The 18,231-nt window shown below is 41.1% G+C and overlaps 1 protein-coding gene across 1 annotated transcript; it reads left to right on the top strand.

The window, feature by feature from the left end:
• Positions 1-4,945: 4,945 nt before the first annotated feature.
• On the top strand, positions 4,946-8,680 carry LOC310991991 (eotaxin-like). Its single transcript, XM_083979940.1, has 4 exons — positions 4,946-5,185; positions 7,042-7,165; positions 7,262-7,373; positions 8,334-8,680. The coding sequence occupies exons 1-4, from the start codon at positions 5,122-5,124 to the stop codon at positions 8,364-8,366; spliced, it is 333 nt and encodes a 110-aa protein (XP_083836066.1). The 5' UTR covers positions 4,946-5,121; the 3' UTR covers positions 8,367-8,680.
• The last annotated feature ends 9,551 nt before the right edge of the window (positions 8,681-18,231 follow it).

Genomic DNA, 18,231 nt, shown 5'->3' with positions numbered 1-18,231 from the left:
TGTCTTGATGTTTTGTCTTTGCACATGTGCTGTGTGTTGATCTCTCACTTTCCCATTTGAGACTCACTCATCAACAGTTTCCAAATTTGGCCCGTGGGGCAGAAACTGCCATCACACTGGCAATGAGCCAAACCGGCAGCAGCAGCAGCTCTCGACAGAGGAGGCTTTAATCACACATACAGTATTGTATTACAGGCTTCATTATGCTCAGATATATGAAACACACAATTTGTCCCTTGTAGGAAAAAAACATCCACAACAGAGTGTGTGACGCCCTCTCTGCACTTTAGCATCTTGTACATAACAATATGTTTTTTTTTACATTGTTAGAAGACTGATGTAGTCGATTTTGTAAAGTTTTAAGGAATTCATTTGAGTTTATATCAAGAAAAAAAAGAGTACTGGTGTATTTCCAGATTGTTGTGTATTGATGGTTGTAGTGAGTGCATAATGCATAATGAGTAATGCTTTTGTTATTTAGTTGAGATGAATACATCATTGAAATGTGGGGACATAAACTTCCTGACTGAGAACAGGAAGTCCTTCCAAAACGTTTGACCTTCTCGTAACGGGCTCGCCTTCTTGAAATAGTCCTCAAATGAGACCAAGGAGCGGGGACCTCCAGGGTCAGAGGAGTGGAGTGGAATTTCCCACAAAGACCACCTTCAACTCCCCCAAAAAATAAACAGCATTTGTTTACATCCTTTAATCTGCAGGACAGATTTGATGTTTTGAAGCTATTGGACTTATACTGAGAATAGTTTTCTGCATGAGGGAAAGGACACAGACGCAGACACTGGATACAAAGGTGTCCAACAACCAAGATGTTACAGAAAACACCAAAGTAAACCTAAGTATTTGCTTTGTTAATTAATTGTTTGTGAGACTGGGACAGATTTTCTTTTCTTTTATAAGATTTTAATTCAAGATTTGAGATTTTGCCATTGCATTTTGTTTTGTTTTTCAAATAAATAGAATACATTTATATATTGAAAAAATTGTTTCTCTTTCTTCTTTGTTCATATGATTATGTTTTTGAAACAATGTGACAGTGGTTTGCACTGTTGCCTCACAGCAAACGTAATCTGGGTTGGATGCCAGGGCCTCGGGCCTTTCTGCATGCTCGTCCTGATTTTTTCTTTCTAGATCAGATTTTTTTCATGCAGCTGTTTATATTATCTTCAAACATGAGAATTTCACTGCCGTGGGAATCTTTTAGATTTAGATTTATTTTGAAAAGTTAAAAATACACAAATAAAAGGAACAATGTGATCATTTACAGTGCGGGAAGAGGAGAAAACTCAAAGAACTTATTAGATGCCTCCACCTGTAGTTAACAATGAAATATAGTTGTCATACAAAAAGAAAGCAGAACATAGGGTACAAATGAACAATCAGAAAAATATAGCTGAATGATAATATTAAAAGAAAAAATATCAAAGAGAAATTACACAAAGAGACAAACAATATCAAATTTCCATGCAGGTTTTTTTTTTTGTCTTTTTCTTATCCATTCAAGAGGCTAATTAAAATTCTTGTTTAACTGTTGCTTCATTCACACCCTCACGGCCTCAGACGCTCCCTGGTTTCTGCTTCACACGCCCACTGGCCTTGTTAATAATTGTATATTAATAATAAACCAGTGTCCTTGCTTTGTATTCTGTCCAGGTTTGACTTGTTGGCACAGAGGACGTTTTCAGACTAAACTATTCAATTGAGCAAAGTCTTCTTGAATGCTCCTCGGGGCGGGGTGGGAGGGTCGGGGGTGGGGGTTTGGATGCTTGCAGCCTTCAGATGTGTAATGACATGCTCATTCCAAAAGCACTTGGCAAGTTCTCCCTCTTGGATCTGGACGCGCTTCTGACTGGATGGGTGCCAGGCTGTTCTGAGCAGGCCATACTATGTACTTCAGGTCTATCAACTCTCTCTTTCCTGTAACTGGCTCAGCAGGGAAACTCCAGAGAGATTAACTGCGGCATAGACTGAGGGCAAACACCCAGAGAGGCATTTACAAGAAAACGAAACCTTATTTGCAAATGCACTGTCTGTCTCGTGCAGTGTGTGAACAGCTATTAAATATTTGCTCCCAACAATGCAATAAAATGGTTGCACAATTAAATATGATTCTCTCACATAAAATAAATGCTGGTCAATTTTTTTACGTCAATATAAAGAAACCACTGCTGGGCCTGAGCCTCAACTTCCTCAATACTGTCAGTGGGGGGAAGAGAAAGTTGTTCTTGGACTATTCAAATGAGTGGGATCAGTTTCACTCCAGTTGTCATTTTCCAAGCAAAGAGTCTAACATGAGAGTAAATCAAGACCAGAGGAAGTGTGTAATAATGCAAATGTTTGATTTGAGATTTGATTTGTGTGTGTGCTTGTAATCATTTCGGCTCAAACAACCTGTTCAAATAAAAGCACAAAAAGAGAAAGAAATACAAAGCAGCCCGAGGGGGCAGATTTGTACCTAAATGTCCTTGGTTCACAAGTGAAACTGCAAAAATCAAATACACAGGAGCATGATACAAAAATGGCACACTGAAATCTCAGTCACTGTGTCTGCAAAGTAAGCAAAAGCACATGACACAGCACTTTTACTTTGTATTTCAACTTCTTACCTTAATCGCCATCTTTGGTTTCAACCTGAAAGACCTCATAAAATGAAAAATGTATTTTCCAGCTATAATCGAAGTTACTTTTAAGACACAGCAGACCCAGACCTTTTCGTTATGACAGTATTTTGTGTAGGCTAGTGCAACAGTATCAGGAAAAAACTTACTTGTCATGTATCTCTTAATATTTGTGAAATTCATGTTACGCTACTATTTGAATATTTTCACACCAAAATCAGTTTTTTTTTCTCTTCCTGTGATATGAATTAAAACGTTTATCCTGCACTCAAGGGTAAAATGCTAATGTTGTGTCCCGTTTAAATCCAGTCCAATCTAATCCATTTTATTTATAAAGCACAATTTCAATAAACACAAAGGTTCCCATATAAATGTTGTAGTTGCCTTTTTTTCCCCTTAAACTTGTCATCCTGCAGAGCTGAAATTTGTTTCAGGACAACAAATGAACTCCTTTGTACATTTTGCTATTTCTAGCCAACGTTAGCATTGCAAGCTGTTAGAGCATAAATGCGACACATTCAGGATTAAACACCATCCCTTTACTCATGTAACGGAGGTCCGCAGGTATAGCCACAGTCACGAGGTACCAGTGAGGAGAAGTGACGACGTGTGGCGGTTAGCGGTACTGAAGTTAAACTCGCTCGCCCATAAAAGATGTGCAAACCCATTCACCAAGTGGTCATTGACCTCTTGGCCAATCAGCAGTGGCACCGTCGCCAGCAAGACAATCACTGATAACTCAACACAGCAGAAGGAAGCTACGTCATCTTCGACAACGATGGACCGCCTATGCATTTCTAGGAGCACCCCCAGTTAATGTTGCCGCGCACACCCATAGCACCTGCAATCAAATTTCTCTGGCACTGCCCCTGGATGCTCAGCTGTGCTTACGATGCTAATGCAGAGTGTACTATGCCACAATTATTAAACCGGCGAGTCTCTGCTCCACACAAGTAAGTAAGTAGGTAAAAATACAAAATCAGAAACAACACAGAGAAATACAGCAAAATAACCCCACAGAAAACCTTACAGCAAAAGTACACAGATTAAATTCTAGTAAGTAACGAATAACATATTACTGGAACGCACATCTGAAGAGACACGTCTTCAACTGTCTCTAAAGGTGTTCAGAAATGGCCGTTTGTCCTGTTTGTCGCGCCGAGTTTCGTGCCTGCATTATCCAATGTGGAAAAAAAATACCACACTTTCATCCCGGATTTACTTGAAAAAGGAATTTTGCACAAAGTCTGGGCTACATCATCTGATAGACGAGTTATTACACTAATGTTAGGACCCACAGTGGACTCAAATTCAATTTTCTTTTCTGTACAGCTTTAATTATTGACCGACGAGGCAGTTCTTAGTTCGTATGCTTGTGGCTAGCATGAAGCTAGGCCACAAGCTCCACCTCAAGCTCCGCCCATTTTTGGATGAGCTTGGAGTTAGGGGGCGGAGTCAGACACTGCCAAGATGGCAACAGTGCAGCAACTTACTCTAAAGAAACAAACTTTAACGTGTCTGCTGGGACTTGTCGTAAAGTGTTGGTGATTGTTGTTTGGTTGTGACGCGTTTGAAACGAAACATGGGGGAAAAAAAGAAAAAAAAAGCTCAGTTACATTTTTCTACAGAGCCTTTGGTTTTATATCACGTGGGAACATACAGGAATATCAAAACTGGTACTTTCCAGCATTCAGTAAATTCACCACATGGTATCTCTGTGGTTCGTACTTCTTCTTAGTTCTGCTTGATTTTTTACTGTGGGAACTTGGATTATGACGACTTTTCCGTATACGTGCTCCAAAACCATGGGAAATTTAACGTTAGCCACGTGTTTATTGTATAAGGCGAAATCTATCCCCACAGTGCACAATGTGACAGATGTTTTTCTATTTTCTTAACACAACTATCCTTAATATAGACGCTCTCGTGAGGCTCATAGAGAAATCAAGGGAATTAAATGTAAAAAAAAAAAAAATCTTTCATATATTAAAGCAAATGTTTAGTATCCGGCTGATGCAAGGGTTAAATTCTGACTGTGTTTGTATTTGTTGTGGTCAGATTAGAGAAGTGTGGGGGTTCCCTGACTCAAAGGAGGACAAGTTGTTCCCCTTACCTTAGAAGAGCCAGGCTTGTTTGTGTTGTGTGTTTAAATGGTGTGAATAGAAAAATGAGCTGATAAGCACCAGACAAGAGAAGGATGTGAGAATAAATGTAGAGGTCAGAGGGAGGGGGAGGGGGAGGGGGAGGAGGAAGGATTAGCGATGTGAAAGTGAAACTGGACAAGACATAGCATATAAGTGTTCTGCACACAGGCAGTAACCTCATGCCCTGTAGGTGTCAGGAGGAACAGCAGCAGCCTCTCCATTGGCCAATCGCTCTGAGAAGAAGGAAGAGAAGAAGTAGAAGAGACAGCATCACCAGCTCAGCCATCTGACCAGAACCAGAACCAGAACCAGAACCAGAACCAGAACCAGAACCAGAACCAGACATGGCTTCGTGGGGTGATGCCAAACTCATCTTCTGCATCCTCTTCATCACCTGCTGCTGCACAGGTGAGTCAGAGTCAACCACTACGACAGGGCTTAGTTAGTGACTGTAATGTGAATAAATCAGAGAAGCAGAAGCAGAGGGAGGAAAAAGACGTTTAAAAACTGTTTAATCTGTGTCTTTCCTCTGACTTTAAAACTCAACTGTGTTTTTGTGCATTTCGAAGCTGTGAAATTCATAATTGTATCAGAGAGAGCTTTGGATGAAGGGAAACAGGCAAAAGCAGCTGCAGCAGAGGCAGAATTAGGCTACATTATATTTTTCTTATGATATTAAATCAAGACTTTATAATGCGCATAAAATAGGTTAGGGGCTATTTTAAAGTATAGAGAATTATAAGTGCTTTGATGCTGCATATGCTGCACAAAGTGTAACAGCAACACACCTGAACAAGCAGCCTGTAAATTCAATCCTAATCACTTATCAGCAGAGCAAACACACAGAGGCTGCAGAGTGTGACGTTTGTTGATTTTCCCCTCTCACTCTCTGCTGCTACTTTAGTGTCACAGGCAAAAGTACAAGGTCAACGACGGGAAAATCCCAGGAAAACAATGATACAGCTTTTTCCAGCTCAGTTTATTGTCATCCAACAGGTCCAGCAGCGTAACGGATAATTAACATTTAAATATTTAGCCCTGCTATCATAAAATAACCTAAAAGAATAAATATGAGACACATAGTGATGATGATGCAATGCTTGTAGTGTGTGTAGTGTGTGTAGTGTGTGTGGTTGTGGCTGTGGCGATGTCAGCTGCATCCGGAGTGACAACAACTTTCCCTCCCGAGACTCTGACTCATCCCCTCCACTCAGTCACCGCTTGGCTTTAAATAAAACGACTTCAATGATTAATTATCAGCGAGACTAATGGATAATTCAACAGATCAGTACAAGGTATTTTCTATTACTGAAGAATGCCAGAATGAATTTCCGTTTGCAATTGCGTTTGTAATTTGTATTCTCTGAGAATGCACATGATCTCACATTAAAATAAAAATAATGTTAGACATGAAATGAGCTGCATGCATCATCACGACACAACTCTGAAAAGCTTAACTTGAATGTTAAATGTTAAACTCTGCTGCTCCGGTCACATGACACAGTAAATCAGTAAACTGTCTGTAACCCGACACTTCTGCTGAAGCTTGTGTCGTGATTTTACTATAAAACCTCAACGATTAAACATTTGACAAGATCGAAACCTGATGCCAACGCACACACACATGCAAACACACAAAACACACTCTTCTTTGGTTTGACCTTTGCTGTGAGGACATGAATACCAAAACCCAAAGCTACAATGTAAAACTATTGTACAGTGTTATACTGAAAACTGCAAAGTGCAAGGGGGATTGACCCCCAGAATCTTTTTGTTTTTCTACTCAAATCATATATTAACTTTTTCCAAACTGTCCCTGGTTGGACAAACAGTCTCCAAGTAGCCTAACTGGTCTTTAGTCCCTATAGTAAAGCATGATGCACACACACTGAGAGAGAGCAGCAGACCTGTACAGTAAAAGCTTCATAAACAAATCCAAATAAAACTTGTCTCCTGCATTTGATCTGGAGCGATAATTTTTTTATGCACTTGACTGAGCTGCTTTTCATCTGATTTAAAGTGTAAGTGAGTCGGGTCATGACTTTAATTGTGTGTAATTGCAGTAATTACACCCTTTTATGACCCTGTCGCTCTCTGTGGGTAATTTCCCTGCTTGTAAAAAAAAAAAAAAAACAGCTGTCGTCAGCTCACAGTGGATTCCAGCACTGACTTGCACAGAAATATCACAATAATAATCGTATCTATCTAAGATAAACCTGTGGTGTGTCAGTGTAAACCATCCCCATCCTCTCTGTGTTTTGCAGCAACACTGGCTCAGATCCCCATAGACTGCTGCCTGAGCGTCAAGAACAAGAGCGTGGACAAACGCGCCTTCGTCGACTACCGTCAGCAAGTCAACGGGATGGGCTGCGCCATCGACGCCACGATGTAAGACGAGCGAAACAGGCAGCAGCAGCAGCAGATAATTCTCAGTACGCGATCACGCCATCACACTTACCTGGATGATTCTGTGTTTTCTTGCAGTTTGGTGGGCAGACTTGGGAAAACGCTGTGTGTGCCGCCCACCGCACCCTGGGTCCATGAGGTGGTGAAGCACGTCAATCACCTGAGGAAAGTGTGCAAGAACCACTACCAGGTAATTTTAAAGTGTTAAACTTAATGATAAGTGCATGTTTTATGCTTTTATGGATGTCAAGATGTCCATAGGATAGATTTGTGGTTTTAAGAACAAACAAAAAAAAAGACTTCTCTCTTGTCTCTGGAGGTTACAACAGGTCGGTGTCAGCCCAATCAGAAGAGAGGCTCCTCTCTTCTGATTGGCTGACTGTTTTCAGACCCAATAAAAATGTAGCTGATAAAACACTCAGATAAAACCAAATCCTGCAAATGCAGCTGTTGGATGGTTTTTCCAGGTGGGCGGGGCTTGGTGACTGCTTTGTTGTGACATCACAAAGTCACGGGAAGTTTTAAGGCTCAGATTCTGAATACAAGCTGATTGAGTTGTAATTAAATAAATAGAGAGATGTAAATCTCACTTTATACAATATGCAACCTTCATAATTCCCTTAAAATCAGCACCACCAGTCTCTCAAAATTTAAACTTTTAAATTAACCTGCGAAACCAAATGAACTCAACAGCAGAAAGAAACCCGACTCACCTTGTAACAAATGGACAAAAAGAAGCTGAGTAACAATATTTTCATGTCAGTTTTCTGGTTTCAAGCCTCATTAAGTTTAAAGTGTCTCATATTTTCTTTTGAAACCGCAAAAGGCTACCACCTGCTTTGACTCATGAGATAACACACACACACACACACACACACACACACACACCAGAGCGATGACTCACATCCACCTCTTACCTGCAGCAGCACACACATTTAAAGTACATATATTTAAGCAAGATGTCAATTTTTAGGCGCCATAATCCAAATGATCTTCTTATTTCACTCCTCAATGCATGTGCTTTTATTTTGAAGAGCACAAGGATTTATTTTATTATTTTATTTCTTGGCTGGGGTTTGTTGTAATATATATGTAATTCAGCACAACTTTCATCTCTGACTTCAATTTCTGAACATTTGTGTGTCTACAGAAGAGACGCTGCCAAGGAGTGAGGACTGACTAAACTGTGAGCTGACCGCTGACCCCCGTTGGCCACAACAGCTACCACAATGGCCACAATGAGTCAAAGCAATGGAAAAGAACAAACAAGAACAAGAAGAGTTAATCTACATTAAAAGAGCTCTTTCTGTCTTTACTTTTGTTTCCGATGAATTAAAATAAAAATAAAATAAGAATATTTGAAGGATTTTTATATTTTTCTACTCTGAAATATGTTTTTTGAGTTTGTAGATGTGGTTTAGAAACTGGTGAATCAGGTTTATTGGTTGTATATTGAGCTGTTTCAGAATAAAAACCTGTTTTATTTCCAAATCCCAATTGTGTCTGTTATTCTTTTCTTTGACGACACTGCTCCCTCTGTCTGATCTTATGTCTCTGTCAGAAGGGAAAATTAGAGATAAGGATCTGAAAGTGATGAAATGAGAACACATGAACTCTTGAGTTCCTGTGTTTGTAGACCTTCATCTTTTGCCCATTTGGGTGAGAGGAACAGTAGGACAGGTAGGAGACATGATGCAAAGGTTGGAAATGAGTGATTTGTTCCCTCATAGCACTGTCTAACAAGTCTCTTAGTTATTAGGAACAAGTCCTATGTATTATATTGGATGAGAGGAGCGGCCTCACCGTATAGACATTTAACAACGTTAACGTTAACATGATGCCAGGTTGGGATAATAATTGTTCTGATGATTGTGATGTACATAATGTTATTTAATTTATTGTATTTAAACACTTACGTGAATTAAAAATAATTTAATACAGTTAATTTACAGTTAACAGAGTTTAAAAAGAGATATGCTTCATATATGCTTAATAAGATATAAAAGAGCTGTTTAAAAATATAAATAGTGCTTTATAAAGATAGATAAGTCAATTTATGTTAAAATGTATTGTAAGTTCATTGTGTCATGGTAAAATACTTCTCTAAATACAGGGTTTATAATTTACAATGATTGGAACAGTGTATATGCTGCATCTGGAAGATATAGAGTGGAAGTAGAGAGTAGTGGTAATGGTAATTTTCTGCACTATGTGTATAGATTGTTTTTTATTTTTTTTCAATGGAGGTTCAATGGCGACCCAAGAGGAACTATCCACTGCAGACGGAAATGAAGCACGATGGGCCAGCTGTGGGGTCCAGAGAACGATAGACCACCAACTCACTTCACTCTCTGACATAGATAAGAACAGAACACCAATTATGGCACAGCAAACTAAATCCGTTGCAACATTTACTTTTACTTTAGAATATGAATAAAAAAAGGATCCATAGACTGACTTGTTATTACAACTGAACAACTTCCAACTTCCAGTCTATCTCTAAGTTTGAGTGTCTGGTGTTGAAAAGCTGCTGATTCAACATCCTCTGGTTGCACAACTCTCCTTTTACAGTAACTTAAGACCTCTACTTACATAAGCACATGAGATTTATATGGCTTCTCTTTTCATGGCGCTTTTTTGTTTAACACAACATGCAGACAAAAAAAATAACAATGAATTAGAAATAGATGGGGTTTCATTCACAGGTTGTTGAATGTATAATGGTCAGTGGAGGGAAACACAGGTGTAAGAGTTTAAATCAGGTCATTGCCAAGATGGAGACATCGATTTCTTGGTGCCCGAGGTGGTTTCCTATGCTAATCTTTAATCAGAGAACATAAAAGGTGTGGTGGCCATTCAGAGGATTAGGAGGTGTCCTAATCCTCTGGCACACGTCCATCCTGCTCACATTACGAATTACATTTGGCAGAGGCTTATGTCTCCAGTGCCAAAACTAATGTCCACACTTCATGTTTGTTTTTTTATGAGAAGTAAACAGAGACAGAGGTGGGACAGTCAAGAGTGGTTCCAGGAAAGGAGGGGAAATTATCAGGAAGGAAATATAATATGATATATATTATAATAATATAATATAAACCAAGGTGACAGCAGTCACTTGGCAGCGAGACATCAAGATGCAAACAAGTTTCAAATAAACAAAACCAAAGAAAAAAGTCATTGTAATTACTTCCCCTTGTTGCAAAATCCACCACCAATTTGATTTCCTCTGAAAACGTGTCTTCACCCTTCTGGGGAATTTTTTTTTTTACAAGACTTGAAAAAAACTAAAGAGATTGACGTAGATACAGTACACAGAGACGTACATGTGTCTGTCTGAAAGATGATTCATGGAAGAATCAGCAGGGAAGTCATGCAATGTCATCATTAAAAAAACAAAAACAAACAATTGTGGTTATTAAATTGCAAAATCCAATGCTTTTCTTTATTATCACAAACATGTTGCACAGTAACATCTGTAATTGAACTTACACATTTCAGAAAAAAAAGACACATTTTAATTAAAATAAACTGCAGTTAAAATCGAACTTGAACAAAAAAAACCCTGAAAGTTGCATCCTCAACATTTTGAGATTCAGCACATGGCAAAAAGTATGTGGACACTTGAATATTACACCCATAGAGCGTCAAGAAATAGTATGTGAACCCTTCCCTGGTTTTGTGCATTAATTGCTTTCCAAAAAAGAACACACAAAAAAAGTTTACCAAAGATCACCTTGACACACTAGAAACTGTTATGGACTGACAAAACAAAGACTGAACTTTTTTGGATCATATGGCATAAAATGGCACTTCATACCAGCATGTAAACATCATCCCAACAGTTAAGTATGGTGGAGGGAGCATCATGGTTTGGGGCTGATTTGTGCAGGGCCTGGACAGCTTGCCATAATAAAGGACAAAATGAATTCCCAATTTTATCAAGGCATCCTACAGGAAAATGTCAGGGTGGCCATATCAAGCAGCTGAAACTCAGTAGAAGTGGGCTGATGCAGCAGGACAACGACCCTAAACATCTACTACAGAGTGGCTTCAAAAAAAGAAAATCCACCTTTTGGAGTCAGAGCCCAGACCTGAATCCTATAGAGATGCTAGAATGACCTCAAGAGAGCCGTTCACACCAGACATCCTGAGAACATGGCTGAGCTGAAGTAGTTCTGTAAGCTATCAGAAGCACTTGGTTGAGGACGTTATTGCTGCAAAAGAAGCTTCAAAATCCAGGGCTGCGCTTACTTTTCCTACCACTACTGTGAATGTTGAATGAATATGTTAAATAAAGACATAACATATAATAATACAGTTTGTATGGTACTGAATGAATGAATGAATGAATGAATGAATGAATGAATGAATGAATGAATGAATGTTTGTCTATACTTGACTCAAATGTAGGTTGTACATTTTATGAACAATTAGTGCAAAAAACTAGGAAATTCAAAGGGTTCACATATTTTTCTTGCCACACTTGAATAATAAACAGCATGAGTTTCTTTGTTTTAGTAGCAAGCTCAAAAGGCAAATATTATACTTTCCACTATTTACATTATGGGGCATTATTTGTTCGTTCATATTAAGATAAGACCGAATTGATCCATGATTGAGGATCAATCAAGTACTCTTAAGTAAGTAAGTATTTTCGTTGCACCATTAAACAGTATCAAAATGCTTTGTTCACCTGACCAATTATAATAAAGATAAAAACAATGACATCACCTCTGCATAAAATATACCCCGTTAATAATAAACAATCTGGGATAACTGTCTGAATATCACAGAGCTCACATTGCTTCCATCCAATAACATTGAGTATAGCACCATCTACTGTTGAAGACAGTGAATTACATCTCAGTGATTATGTGGGATTCAATATGGTTATATTGTCCACAAAATACATATCTTCCCCAGAATCTTTGGTCAAACTCCCAAAATTACATAAACTACAGTACCAAATTGCATCATGTATTACTGTACTGTACAGATGGCTTGAACTTAAAGGGACAACGAGGAGTTTCTATTCGGTTATAAAAAAGTCTCACGTTAATGTGGATGAATCTCCGCTACCCACACTTGTTAATGGGCCCATTTTCGATAAATATATCGTTCTGTCTCTATCGTTATTTTGTTATTATTAGTGGTGGCGGAGATGCTGGTCGAGCCGACCAGCGTTTTTTACTTTCGGTTTCGCAACGAGTCATGAGAATAACGCAGCTGAATCGCCGTTTATGGTCGGAACTCCGACGGTATGTGAACCTCTTTGAACCTCTGACTTTAATTATTGATGAATGAAAACATGAGTCCGTCTTGCGCCGGTCAAAAGAATTTTACGGTGTGCGCGGAGGCTCATAAATATAGTGTGAAAACGCTTCGCTTTTCCAAAACTCCTCGTTGTCCCTTTAAAGGGATAGTTCACCCAAAATTCAAATTTCACTCATTATCTACTCACCCTCATTTCGACTAAGGGCTGGGAGAAGTTTCAGAGTCCTCCGTGCCTTCTCGGAGTTACAGGGGGGCTCCGTGCAGCACTGCATGTCCATATGATGGTAGCAAACGGGGCTCACTTTTCTTTGGTGAACAAGCAGCAATGTTGGAGGAAATGTGGGCAGTTGAGTGCCGATCACACGCATGTTTTTTGGTCATGTGTAAAACTGCAGGGGTTCTGGGACAGAGTGGTTCAGATTCTGGAAAAGATTTTTTCTTACAGGATACCCAGAGACCCCCAGACTCTGTATCTGGGTTTGTCTCCAGAAGATACTATTCAAAAGAAGGACCTGTATCTTTTCAAAATATTGATCTTGGCATGTAAGAAGGGCAAAACAAGAAACTAGTTGAAAAGTGACCGTCCAAGTCCAGGGCAGTGGCTGGATATTGTTGAGGAGATTTACTTGATGGAAAGACTGACTTACTGTCTCAGAATGAAAGCAGGGACCTTGGACCAAAGGTGGCAGAAATGGTTTGTGAAAAGAAAAAAGAAGAGTCTATATACAGCAGACATAATGGACAGGGATGAAAGCTGCAACCAGAGGGGTGTGCCCCACATCCACTTGTTACTTATTTATTTATTTATTTTTTTAATATTTTTTCTTTATTCATCTTTATTTACTTTTACTCTGGTTTTTTTTATCTTCTATCATTTTGGTGACTTGCATTGTTGTGCAATGACTCTTGTTTATGTAAAACAAAAAAAGCTAAATAAATAAAGAGTTAAAAAAAAAGTCTCAGTCTCAGTTCACTGCTTTGCCTGTGTCTGTGCAAATCTCGCGTAATTTGCATTGACACCCAGCTCACGGCTCCGCAAATCGCGCAAGATTCCGGCAGAGCAACACTGGGAGCTTCCGCTACAAACAAGCTTAAAACATATACTTATTTAATTTTTTTCGGAACAATTTCTCATGTTGGGGCTTCAATACAAGATGGACATCACATTACAGACGAGCACTATGGAGGTATTTGGATGTTTTTTGGTGTGTCTTTTTGGACGAAGAAAAGTGAGCTCCGTTCGCGACCGTCATATGGACATGCAGTGCTGCACGGAGCCCCGCTGTAACTCAGAGAAGCCACGGAGGACTCTGAAACTTCTCCCAGCCCTTAGTCGACATGAGGGGCAGTAGATAATGAGTGAAATTTGAATTTTGGGTGAACTATCCCTTTAATTGTCTCTAGACACTATTGTATTTTGAATGTTTCAGAAAACAGCTTCATCAGTTTGACAGCACATGAGCTGCAAAACCAACAGCAGTGTTTCTGGGGACACAATGAAGTGAGGGACCAGGCTGGAGCGCTTAGGGGCCGTGTCCACCAGACGCGTTTTCAGCGCTCTGGGCATCTACTTTCCATTCAAACCCTATTGAGTTGGGCGCTCACAGCGCTCAGCGCCCTCGGCGGTAAAACGCCCTCGGCACTTGCTTCTTTTTGTCGCGGCGCTCAGAGTGCTTCGAGTTGAAATCTGTTCAACTTTTAGAACAGCGCCGCGCTCGTCAATGTCACTTTTCCCTGCACTGACCAATCAGAATCAAGAAAGGGCGGGACATACGTTACCGTCAGCAACACAACCGGAGACGTGGCTCGGTTTATATCATGACCCACACTTGTATGTCGGTAGGCCGACCTCAGGGTCCATGTCAAAAGCTGCCTCTAATGCTGTTGTGTATTTCTGACACTCGTTGTAGGCAAGGCAGGAACACGGAAGTGTCAGAGGACTCGTTTTGTAACCTCGCAACGGGGGGCAACCGCCATTCCGACATGCCGCCACTCCGACATTAGGCCCTAATTGTCGGAATGGCAACACTTTACCCTTTAATAAACATCCCACCATTCCGACAATTTTCGTCTCCTAAGGTCGGAATGGCGGTATTTTTTTCTCTTTGAAACGTGTTGCCATTCCGACAAATCTTTTAAAAGCCTACCCCACCCCACCGCAACCCCCCCCCCCCCCCAAAAAAAAAAATAGGCCTAACACTATTTTGCACTAATGATATGCCGGCGCAAAATAGCAGTTTGCCCACGTTTGTCCAGTGCATCTCATTAAAGCACACAGATTGGTCAGATAATTCAAACGGCAGACGATTTCAAAGCCTCAGATTTTAAGCAGAGGGACTCCACAACCTCGTAAACCAACGAAGGAGGAGATAGGCCTTGAACGGGAAGCAGACCGTGCTTTCAATCACACACTCCGAACCCACTTGTTGCACTTAAGAAAATATAATTCAGGGGGGGAAAGGCTTACAAACATGGACCAAAACGGCTCCAAAATACCACAAAAATCCAAAAGAAACGAAAATTAACTAAAAGATTAACTAAACAGGTCGGTGTTTTACGCATGCCTCTGTGCGTCTGGCACACGCGTCTTGGAGCTCTCCCACATTGGTTTGTGAATGAAAACTATATGTTCAGCTCCCCTTACATGTGAAATGTATTACTTATTATTATCTAACTATATGGACAGTGCCATGGATTTATCAGTGAAGAGTGAACTGCTGATATTTTGTAGTGCTGAAAGACAGCGGAAGCGCTGTCCGCTGTCTCGGTGCTGAAGAGAGAGAGAGAGAGAGAGAGAGAGAGAGAGAGAGAGAGAGAGAGAGACTCTGTACGCAACGAAATGTCATTTTACATGTAAGCGGAGCTGAACAGGCAGATGCGTAAAACACATATGACTACTTCATGCTGTTGCTATTTTTTTTCAAGTTACCTTTCGTTTCCTTTGCATTTTTGTGCGTATTATGAATGTAACGGAACAGCTTCGGTGATGATACGCTGGCTGTGTATATACTGGCCTAATCCTCCGGTCAGAGAAGACGCAGCAACTTCTCTCATTTAGATGAATTTATTGACCTCTATCCAATTGAACTTGACACTGAGGTACATTTGTAGATGTGTGTGTGGTTTGTGATGTCTGCAGAGGACAACAATAATAAACAGTATTAATTAACTTACTTTGCAGTAGCATTAATAATAATTAAACTACAGTGACATTAGTAATAGAATAACACAAATTACAACAGACGTGAGTAACGTGTCATACTGCAAATCGCCAGTAGGAGGCACTGTAGGATCATTAATCAACACAATGGCCTGGCGCAGCAGGCAGGTCACGTGACCAAGCTAGACTGAAACAGCCCCGTCGGCTACCGAGCCGGTCAATTTAGCACACTAGCCTCACTGTTATAGCAGCTTCAATGAACGGCAGCTACACCGCTAAATAAACATTCACAGAAGAAAATAAATGTATGATAATTAACTGAGTTACATGTCGGACGGGCCGTCCGTATTCTAGGGGGCTCGGTAAGACATGCTAAATGCTAAGCTAACGAGCAAACGAACATATTACCCTGCTAATATTATTAGCTCTCGTCACACATGAAATATAAACATTCATTCATTCATAACGTAACTTACATCATCACCGACGCACACTGTTGTACAGTACAAAGGGATGAAGGAAAGCACTGCTGATCGGTAGAAGGTAACTCAACCAGGTAACTGCACCGAAGTTTATTGAACACACTGCGCATGCGCAAACAGTCCATCAGTCTCTGCGTGAAGCAGCTTGCTGTGACATGTACTCCTCACAGCAGGGAATTCACAACAATGAAGCTGTTTGTAAGCCTTTTTACCAGGAGTAAATTCCCCAAAGTTGCAACAACTTGTAGTGATCCACTGGGTTTTGCCTGGCCAGCCTGGGTAGTTGATTTGCAGGTTTTTTTCATTGTGTATTAGGCCAGGGAAATGATCAATTATCCTTGTGGTTTGCGCAAGGGGACGTGCGGACCTTTAATGAATGAATGAATGTTTCTTTTTTGCTGTAAGTTGTGTGCGTAATGCGTAAAAGTGCATTAGTGGGACCGAGGGTTTAAATGGGGAAGTGACGTGGTGAGAGGGGAGGAGAATGAGAGACACGGTCGGCGTTTGGACGGCTGGCGTGGCGGCAATTCCAAAGCGGCATAGTGGATTATTTTTCCTTTTGGACACTGCACGGCCGGGCCGTTTTCAGCCAAGCGGGACGAGGGAGAGGACTGGCGTGGTCACCTGGCGGAGCCGCGGCGTCTCTCCCGTGTGGACAGTAGGACAAACAAACTCTCTCTCACTCACCCTCACCACGCGCCAACACACACACACACACACACACACACACACACACACACACACACACACACGGACAGTGACAGTGGGGGGGGGGGGGGGGGGGGGGGGGGGCTTTCTGTTGATCTGTGTGTAATTGTTTATTATATACACACACCCTAACCACCGCTCGGAGTAACGCACATTTCCTTATGGAAATTAAAGCCTTGTCGGAATGGCGGGACGAAACTGTCGGAATGGCAGGACGTTTACATGTCGGAATGGTGGTATGTCTGAGTGGTGACATGTCTGAATAGTAGAATGTCGGAATGGCGGTATGTCGGAGTGGCAGCATGTCGGAATGGCAGCATGTAACCCCTAGCAACAGCGGCATTCTGACGAGGGAGAGAGAGAGCGCTAAGCGCTGGGAAAGCAGCGCTGAGAGCGCTGTCAGAGCTGAAAACGCGTCTGGTGGACACAGCCCCTTAAGTTCAAAGCTTCTTGACTTTTTGTTAATGGGGTTTGACAATAAGCTGAGTTTGTTTGGTTATAATAACGTCAATATCACATTATTCACATATCATTGATCATATGAACTCTAATTAGCATAAATTTTTAGCCTGGTCCATTCATTAACAAAAGAGTAAAAGAATGAAAGACGTTGGTGTCAGTGTTACGGCCCTGAAGTAAACAAAGGAAAGGCTCGAACACAAGGAGGCCAGTAACATATAGAAATGACGCCGGCTCAGCACAGTCAATTAAAAATTGTGTTTATTTCTTGAACGGCACACGGCTGTAGCCAAACACAACAGGTCCTGAAGTGAAAATAACCAAACAAAGAAAAGGGCAGGAGTTCCTGGCCAAACTGAACAAAAGAGGGAAGAGACCCCAGACCAGCCAGCCACGACCCTCGCATCTGGGGCTCCTCCTGACTAAAGCTGCCCAGCCAAAGAAACTACTAACCTGTGAGGGAAAAACAAAAGAGCACGAGAACAGGACTACCAGGAACTCAAACCCAAACTAAAACAACAAAGCCCTGGCACTCTAACAGGCCAGGGAACCAAACAAAAACTCAACTCAGGAACTATGGACAAACAAGAGACTGCACGGCCAGCGTTGCCTCCCTCCTCTGGCACCACACCTGTAATGAAAGAGAGAGAGCCGCCCCTGCTGCTGCCTCCTTTTTGCTCAGGTGATTGCCAGCAGAAGGCAGAGCAGGGTGGAGACAGAGACACACATGCAGAGAGACACACACATGCATAGGCCACTCCCCCTGGCCACATGTAAGAGTCAGTCACAAACACCCTGACAGTCCGTAGAACTACATCAGGTTCAGGTCTTCTGACAGACAGCGATCCACCTCACACATAGCTGTGATCAGAGCTGAACAAGCCTTTTCTCCTTTTCTTTTCACAGTGTCAATCACTTCTTCAGCTTTGTCTGCCCTGTTTCCTATCACAGCAAAATGGTCCATT

Source organism: Trachurus trachurus, assembly GCF_905171665.1.
Source record: "Trachurus trachurus genome assembly, chromosome: 9".
NCBI classification, from domain to species: Eukaryota; Metazoa; Chordata; class Actinopteri; order Carangiformes; family Carangidae; genus Trachurus; species Trachurus trachurus.
The sequence above is the reverse complement of the archived record's forward strand: the minus strand, read 5'-3'. Positions and strand labels throughout refer to the sequence as shown.

What these genes read in the sequence shown, in the direction of transcription:
- LOC310991991 (XM_083979940.1), top strand. Translation starts at nt 5,122, where the DNA reads ATGGCTTCGTGGGGTGATGCCAAACTCATCTTCTGCATCCTCTTCATC. An exon ending in CATCACCTGCTGCTGCACAG is followed by an intron (nt 5,186 to 7,041) that starts GTGAGTCAGAGT and finishes TGTGTTTTGCAG; the next exon opens with CAACACTGGCTCAGATCCCC. An exon ending in TGTGCAAGAACCACTACCAG is followed by an intron (nt 7,374 to 8,333) that starts GTAATTTTAAAG and finishes GTGTGTCTACAG; the next exon opens with AAGAGACGCTGCCAAGGAGT.